Genomic DNA, 9,000 nt, shown 5'->3' with positions numbered 1-9,000 from the left:
GTTAGTTTGTTGATTGGTTGGTTGATTAGTGGATTGGTCAGTTGGTTAGTTGGTTGGCTGGGCATACTAAGTGCACACTCTTTAATTTCAGGCAGATTATATCAGCATCCAGTCGCCTCTAATTCTATTTTCATGCAGGATGAATAGTCATTGAGCCAACTTTCAACTAAGTTTAATGTTATTTGATAGAAACGGTTCTAAAGTCATTAGTTTATGATTAAATTATCAAACTTTATTTTCCCAAACATTTACTGCCATTGGGGCCCTTAACTGCCTACATTATCTTTAACGTTTTAAAGTCTAATGAATGCCATGATGAGTCTGTTCTGAACTAAACTTTTACATTTCCCCTAAATTTAACTTGGTAGATTTGTTGGCTAAACCCACATTTATCCTGCTAGACTAAACTGTACGTTAAAATAGTTTTATTCTGAAGTGGAAGAGAGAACGAGGTCTTTACAGCTCTAGGGAGGTGGAAGTTCAAAGAGTCAAATAAAACCGATGTCATAAAACTAGATTGAACAACAAATTCATTCAACCTTAATTTAAATAAAGTAATGTAGTCTTGCAGATTCAGCATCACTATTACACACTTTTGATTCACTGAACAACAGTTTATATCTGCTGAATGTATTTTTATATCAGGGAACCCCAAAAGTCAGACTGCTTTGTATTACAAAATAAACCAACAAGAGACGGAGTCTTTATTAGCCACTTTATCCATTTATCATTTGATTTTCTGCATCCTCAAATTTTCTTCCTTAGATAAGAGAACTTTACTAATTGGCTTTTTTATGTATGTGAATGTTCCTGTAAAGTGCCCCGAGACAACTTTGTTGTGATTTGGCGCTATATAAATAAACTGAATGGAAACTGGAGACCCAGTACCATGACAGAGACGCAGGATGACAGCAGCAGCTCAGACCCACCAGAGAGCTGTGAGGGACGACCGCAGGCTGGAGGAGACAATGAGTTTCTGCATCGTCTCCCTGCATCAGAAAACAGCAAATATCTCATTAAACATTCAACTATGGGAACACGCCAGTCTTTTTTCCAAGAGAAGCGCCAACTTCTCAGAGAAAACAGCAAGACTTCACACGTGCTGATCATTTAAGATGTTCATGTTCTTATGGCTTTTGTCTCATTTGTCTCATGCTGATTCCAGAGACACTTAATCAATGTTTGTTTTAGCTGCGCATGACGTGAACCTCTGAACTGTGTGTCTGCAGAGCGGAGGGGGGCATCAATAAGGGCTCCACCGTGGGCGTCCTGCTGGATCTGACGAAACGCACGTTAACTTTCTACGTAAACAAGGAGCAGCACGGACCAACAGCCTTCGAGAACCTGGACGGGGTGTTTGTTCCTGCCGTTAGCCTCAACAGAAACGTTCAGGTGAGTGTGGTGCGGGTGTTTCTGCCTTTACAACGTCATCGACCCAGAAGGGTGTTTTAAAGAGGCAGAACGCCATTTAAACGTAGTTGGGTAAGAGGGATGGTGTGACGTGAGAAAGCTGCTCTGATGAGAAGTGAAATATCTTTAAGTCAATTTGTCCAAGGTTACCGTATCCTGGAAGACAAAGAAACATCATGGTGGTGTGGATGAGGTAATACTTAGGTCAAGTTTAGACTAACCAGAACAGAACCTGCACAGTTTTACCATAAAGACTGTTGTAGTTTACACGTGTCTGTAGCTGTAATGTTAGTTTACATGACCAGAACTGATGCTGTCCAGACAGACTGGATCACATCTCCCTGTATTATCCCATTATTCCATTTGGCTTATAATTTGACATTTTAAAGATTATTGGTCAAAATGTTGCTCTCCAACACACCTTCACTAGGTGAGTGGTGGTGCAGAGGTTAGAGAAGATGGGCCTGTGATCAGAAAGTCTCAGGTTCAACTCCCCGGACTGACAACATCAAAATGTGGGTGGTAAAGGTGAAGCACCCACACCTGCCTCCACCCTCATTTGCCCCACTCTGGGCCCTTGAGCAAGGCCCACCATCTGTTCCCAAAACCAGGTCTCTCTTGAAAACGAGTTCTTGTGACTCAATGAAACTACCTGTATAAATAAAGGGTAAATAAATAAAATAATAAAATGTAAAAGACGTTATACAGCACTGGTTGTTGACTGTTTTACTACAGTTTTTTTTCGGACTATAAAACACTTAAAATCCTTTAATTTTTCTCAAAAATCGACAAAGTGAGCCTTATGTATGAATTCTGGTTGTGCTTACTGACCTCGAACAGATTTTATGTGTTTATTGTGAATGAGTTGAATAAAGTTTGATTTATCTGTTTTGTTTCGCTTAATGCGCCTTATAGTCCGAAAAATGTAGTAACACAGACGTCAAATGGTGTGTAAAACCATTTATCTAACCAGCCTTTTATGTTTTTTTTTTTTTTGTATTTGGTAAGAATAAAAGCATCAAATGTCAGAATACGCTAAACCAAGGATATCCAACTGGTGGCCCATGGGCCACTTCCAGTGGATGACTTGAGTCCGGCTCGCCAATCAGTTCATGAAAAGTAAAAACAATTTTTGCGTTCTGTTTATTGCATTTATGATTTAATGCAACAAAATAAACGCATTTAAAAGATCATTGTAAAACTTGGTTTATTCACATAATGGCTTTAATCGCTGGATGTCCGGCCCCTGAGCTGCTGGCTCAGTAACTGAGCAGTTTAGGTGAATAGCCCTGCGCTAAACTGAGTCATTTTACAACTAAATAAAACATTGTTGCTATTATGAATGCTTGTTAAGGATAATTGAAATTAATATAAAATGTATTACATGTAAGCATTACAATAGCTTCTGTGTCAGTAAAAGTACTTTAAACTGTGAAAATACTTACTTGTGCGAGACGTTTTTGCCAACACAGCTCGTACCTTTATCTTTCAAAGCCCATTCTCCAAGATATCTCAGTTTATTAGAACTAGAAAGGCTTCACTTTACAACACAGCAAACCACAAAGTGAGGCAGGAATAAAACGGCCTCTTTTGGTAAAATAAAATGTCGAGCAGAACCAAAAACAACAGGGTTGAGTTTTTCTTCTTGGGATCCTAAACTTGACAGCAACGCCCCACTAACCGTGAATAAAACTGTTGCACATTGTTCTAATGATCAGCTGTTTTAGTTCATACTTGTAAATTAAATTATTATTCAATTAACAAATTAAATTATTCTGTCATGTTTAGACTGCAAACCAAACATTTGAATAAAAATATCCACAGGGAATAAAACAAAACCTTCAAAAGCGTGATCGTCCTCAGGAATGGATGCGACGGCTCGGACTACTTTTAATATCGTCATTATTTTAAATATTACAAAGTGCATTTAAAACGTGGCTTTAGTTTAAGCATATCAGAGAAGAAACTTGAGTACAAATATTTATGATTTTGTGTGTTTTTGCCAACACATTTGTTTCACCTCATAATATTTTACAACCGAAACATCGTTGGACTTGAAAAATAGTTAATTTTAGTAAAATTTTAGCAACAAATTACAGATGTTGAAATCATTGTTGTTTACAATTGATCTAATATTTAATTGGTTCAATTATTTCAGTTTTTTTTTAATATAGTTTGTAAATCTGCACAAAAATCAAGAGGGAAAGCCTCTGATGAAGATGTGTGAAGCTGTATTAAATATTAATGCATAAAACTCCCGCTGTCATCCAACATGTTCCACACGTTCACGTGTTCGTTACGTGTCGAGCCGTTTCGGCGTGCGCTCGTCTCACGAGGCGCCTCTTTGTTCATCGGATCCTGCTGCTTTTGATCCGGCCTGTCGGGTTTCCTCCCTCACTGATCGTCCGCTCCGTTTTCTCCACTTCAGGTGACCTTACTGACAGGCCTGGAGGTGCCAAAGAACATGAAACAGTGAGAGCCGCTTCCTCCTCCCCGAGCGTGCCCTGCATACAAACCTTGGATGTCACGCCCGGCCTCGGCTGCAGCTTTTTCCTGAAGCGTCAGGCGGGATTCCTCCTGCCCTCCAGGTGCCCTTTGTCTCAGAAACGCCACGATGTTTTTGAACGAAGGGATAATTCTGAGTCCTGATTGGCTGTAAACTCCTGTGGACTTCAAAACAAGCATGTAAAGGTAAATTAATCACATCCCAGTTTAACCAGAACGACTCCGGTACATGAAACAGATTTTACGTTGTCAACCTTAAATAATGAAACCAAACCAACAGAAGACGTTTTCACTGTGCAGTATTTTAAAGAATCACACCACGGTTTACAGCAACACGGTGCTTTCAGAGCTGAAGACGGGACGAAAACGATCCCGCTGCATTTATTTACATCTAGAAGTTACAAGAAGAAGCTTTCATTTGGCTCTCGGAGGGACTGAGCAACCAGGAGACGGTTGTTGTGGGAGTCGTTTCATTGTTGAGCTGCATTTAACTCCATTTAATTTATCTGTTAGTTGGAATCACGATCTGTCTGTTGTGAAGCAGCTCAGAGGTTTTCGGTGCCGTTGTCTAAAAGGTTTTTACTCCGATGTCGATCTAAAAAAATAATGGGCTGAATTCCATTTCATTAAAAAGGAATAAACCTGGGAGTCGACCTCCTGCAGTGAAGCTGATCTGAGCTCATTTCACTTCCTTCTTCGAGGAAAACTTTTCACCGGCTCTAATTTACTTTGAGACGAACACTTAAAATTAAAATTTAGATTAATCTCTCTGATAGAGTAAGTGTCGAGATGAGAAAAACCACAGACTTTATAAATGTGGTAAAAAAAAAAAAAAAGTTGATATTGTCATAAACATTTGAAGCAGCAGCCAAACCAGTTTAAACTCTATATGGTGGAGAACGAACGTGATGACCTAACAGACATTACCAGTAAACAGGTAATGGTCCAAAACAGAAAAGTTTTAACTGATTGAGATTCAAGATGAACATTTAAAGAAACTAAAGTGAAACCGTTCCCCTGAGGGTCGCTTTGCTCTGAAGCAGACTGATTATAGAGTTGTCCCTCGCTACTTCGCAGTTCGTTCATCGCAGGTTTTCAAAATAAGAGTGGACATGACACACATTTGGCTGATTGATGGATGAGCCGCACGGTCGGCGTGGGTTTTTTATTTTAAATGAATTATTTTAAATTATTTAGCACCTGCTGCACATTTGTGCAGCCCAGAGCTGTAGAAGAAGCGTACTCCTGCAGCTGATCAGCTGTTCTCCGTGCAGAGCGGAGAAGTGGGCGTGGCCAAGAGCGCTTGCAGGTGGTAAAGAGCAGAGGAAGCAGAACATTCTGTCTCTTTTAGAGCATTTAGAGTTTAGAAACATTGTTTAGAATATTGCAAGAGTGTGGGCAGAGTTTAGAACGCCTTAATATAAATACTAAAATAAACTAATACTTACTACTTGTACTATTTCTACTTCGGGTTTTTCACTTATTACGGGTCTTCAGGGTATGGATCCCCCGCGACAAACGAGGGACTACTGTAATTGTTTTGAGACACTGACCGTCTTTAGTTAAATGAATTTAATAAAACTACTGTAATTTCCAGACTATTGAGCGCACCTGGCAGCAGGAAGTTCGTTAGCACATCAAAATAAATAAATAAATTAGCCGCAGCATTGTATAAGCTGCAGGGTTCAAAGCCTGTGAAAAAAAATAGAGGCTTATAGTCCAGAAATTACGGTAATCAGAATTTAAAAGAAATAAACTCAGTGGAGAGTTTATTTAACTGTAAAGTTTCAGGAGTGTAAATGACTACATTGATTGCTCTTACTTTTTGAAAATGTGGTCATTATCCAATAAGAAAAGAAATCCTTAATGTACCTTCATGAGGTAAAACCTGAGGGTAATGTAAGCACAAAATAATTTAGCTAGATTCACAGATTTGAGCTTGAAAGCAACTAATCATCACATTATCACCTGCGGAGTCATTTCCCGTGTGTGTGCTTGTATCTGTCTGTTAGCAAAATATCTCACAGGTTTTAATGGATCTCTCAGAAGGAAGCCATCGGATCTCCACTTGGTTAGCTTTTAGAACCAGCCTGTTTCCACAGCTAAGTAAACTTGGCAAACACAAAAATAGCTAAAACTCAGTCAGTTTTACAGCGATCGAGCCGAAAACAGTGTGGTGGTAGCTGAGAGCCATGCCCAACACGTTCCCTGAGGGTTAACGGGTCTTTGTTGTAAACACTGGCATGTACGATGGTAGCGTTTATTCAAGGGATGCTGCTTTATTTAGGACTTTCTCAGTTTATTTTTTAAAGTACACCAAAATCTTTTATTTTCCTGCTAAATATTTATGTTCTACAGTAGATCCTCGTTTATCTCAGGGGATCTGTACACTGAAGCCCCGCGATAAGTGAAAAACCATGAAGTAGGAATAGTAGTAAGTAGTAATTTATTTTAGTATAGTATATATATATAAAAAGGTGTTTTAAACTCTTCCCACACTCTTGCAATATTCTAAACAAGGTTTCTAAACTCTAAACGCTTTAAAAGAGCACAGGACGTCATGATCTCAGCTCCCTGCCTCCTCTGATCTTTGACACCAAGCTCTCTCGGCCACGCCCACTTCTCCGCTGTATGCTGAACAGCTGATCCACTGATCAGCTGATCAGCTGCAGCAGGAAGTTTATCCTGCAGTATGGGCTGCACAGAAGTGCAGCAGGTGCTAAATAATTTTAAATAATTTATTTTAAATAAGAATTCCATGCCGATCGTGCAGCTCATCCATCAATCAGCCAATTGTGTGTCATGTCCAATCTTATTTTGAAAAACCGCGATAAACGAACCGCGAAGTAGCGAGGGACTACTGTAATCCTGAATCACGTGGCTGTAAAACGATTAAAATCTCTTTCACTCATTGATGTATTTAGACAAAATATTCAACCCACAGATTTTGTGTCTTCACCCAAAAGAAAGCTCCTTAATGTATGTGCAAGTTTTCTCACCCACGTTCAGCCTGATGTTTGTGGCATTCTTGTTTAAATCAGGTAAAGAAGAAAAAAAAAAATTGCAAAGTTTAAACGTTTGGTTGAAATAATTTGAACCTCGACCCACCATCGCAGCGTACGCTTTTTAAACCCAAAGTGTAACGATTAGAAACCCCGATATGAAATGGAACTGAGCCCAACCAGTTTTTTTTATTTTATTTTTGTTGTATAAAACTTCTGAAGGAGGAGTGTCTCCTGATAATTTCCTGCTGTGCTCATCTCGGCCCCTATGAAGAATCCCCGATGCCTCCGAGCATCTTTAACTATGAACGCTGAGATTCGAGTCGCATCAGGCAAAGCTACACCTGCTGCTACATTTTTCATCAGGGATTAAATACGGCAACCTGGAGGGGACAATAGCTTCAACCAGACCACTGTGACTTGAAGCCTGTAAGATGTTGTGACGCGCAGAAAACACACGGTGCTCCTGAATGAGTTGCGGCGTAACGCAGCAGAGTTTAGATAAAGAGGTTTGTTTTTTAAATTCTATAAGAGCACGAGTGTGAGAGAAATACGGTTAGCCTGACCTGCTGTAAAAACACCGAGTTTATGTGAATAGAAACCACTAAAACTGAAAATCCTGAGATGTGAATTATGATTATGAATTGTGATATTAAGCATGGATTAAGCACTGAACAAGTTTACAAACTATCTGAAGTTTTGATGTAAATAGTGTGTTTTATTGTCTTAGTTCCTGTCGGCTGCAATGACAGCTCGCCCCCTGCTGTCTGGAGGTGGGAACAGCAGTCGATTTGAGATTTGAACACAACTATGAAAGATTTAATTATGTTTAAACATTTAATCAGTGTTTGTTTTGTTTGTATTATATGACCTATCTGACTAGAGCTTTTGTTATTTTACGTACAATATGAGTGAGCGTAAAGACGGAACACTGAAGAACTTTTTACTGCGTTACGCTACAACTGTATGAAAGTGATTTAGTAATACGAGTGTACATGTTTCTTCCTACTATTTGATAAATAATTTATTTGTTATGCAGGAAACCTCTAATGAAACAATATATTTTTGTTTTATTTTTATCTAAGCCGTCACCTAAAATGTCATCATGACATTTTACTTTGAAGATTGGGAAACTAAATTCCTGTCATTTAGTATTTGACTGTAATAAAAGTATGTCTGATATCATCCTAAAGCAGCCATAGACGGGGTTTTAACAAACATGATGAAACTAGAAATTGATTTGCTTTAGCTTCATTGAGCATTTTAACATCTTCCAACTATTATTTAAACAAAACTTAGCCATTTCTGGTAAACCTTGTTTTCTTTTTTTGTTTTTATGTAGCAGAATACTGAGGAACAAAATGTTTGGATTAGCCAATATTGAGACTAAATGCTTGCAGACAGAAAAAGCTAGTCAGTTTCATTTAAAGAGGATTTGTCTGAACAAAGTCAAACAAATGCTCGTTTTTACGTTTTGATGCGTTTGCGTGCTGAAAATTATTCCACACACAATGTAAATATTTGCTAATAGTCGTTTTCGTCAAACTAAAATTTCTGAATGTATAATTTCCTCCCCAGGATGTCTGGCAGTAGTTGTCCAAATCAAACTGGTGATATCTGGTGCCAGTCAGAGACCAAATGGAGACTCCTGAATGATCAACACCTAGCAGCTCAAAGCAGCGTTGCTATTCAAGCTAGTTGCTAACACGGTTCACTTCATTCCTTTAAGTTTGAATTAATGCATTAATTCTTCTGTTAAAATTTAAATTTAGTGCCCATCTTTAAATTAAGGCCTTTTATTTTTAAAACAAAGGCACTAGCAGTCACTACTCATTTATCTTGTGTAGCAATGCTATAATTAGCATCAAGCAGCTAATGCAGCATCGGTACTCAAGACGGGTGCAAATTATGTAATAATCTTTGATAGTTGAACACAGGGCTTATGTTTTTAAACATGAGCAGTTAGGATTTTAGTACTTAGCCACATGTTTAAAACAGACTGTTGTATTGTTTTTATTTTACATTAGCAGCTAGGGGATTAGCACTTAGCAGCTAATGTTGCCATTCCTGAAAATGGTTACTA

At 38.6% G+C, this 9,000-nt stretch overlaps 1 protein-coding gene across 11 annotated transcripts in view; it reads left to right on the top strand.

Moving 5' to 3' along the window:
* Positions 1 to 5,041, top strand: part of LOC119418357 (tripartite motif-containing protein 67) — a 66,841-nt gene extending 61,800 nt beyond the window's left edge. For all 11 annotated transcript variants that reach the window (XM_037685634.1, XM_037685636.1, XM_037685632.1 and 8 more), the window contains 2 exons: positions 1,230 to 1,392; positions 3,839 to 5,041. In XM_037685634.1, coding sequence (XP_037541562.1) covers positions 1,230 to 1,392; positions 3,839 to 3,886 — 211 coding nt within the window. In that variant the 3' untranslated portion in view covers positions 3,887 to 5,041. The remainder of the gene's footprint in view (positions 1 to 1,229; positions 1,393 to 3,838) is intronic.
* The last annotated feature ends 3,959 nt before the right edge of the window (positions 5,042 to 9,000 follow it).

The sequence above is a fragment of the Nematolebias whitei genome, chromosome 12 (assembly GCF_014905685.2).
Source record: "Nematolebias whitei isolate Nwh7 chromosome 12, NemWhi1, whole genome shotgun sequence".
Classification (NCBI taxonomy): domain Eukaryota; kingdom Metazoa; phylum Chordata; class Actinopteri; order Cyprinodontiformes; family Rivulidae; genus Nematolebias; species Nematolebias whitei.
This window is presented reverse-complemented; position numbering and strand designations above follow the sequence as displayed.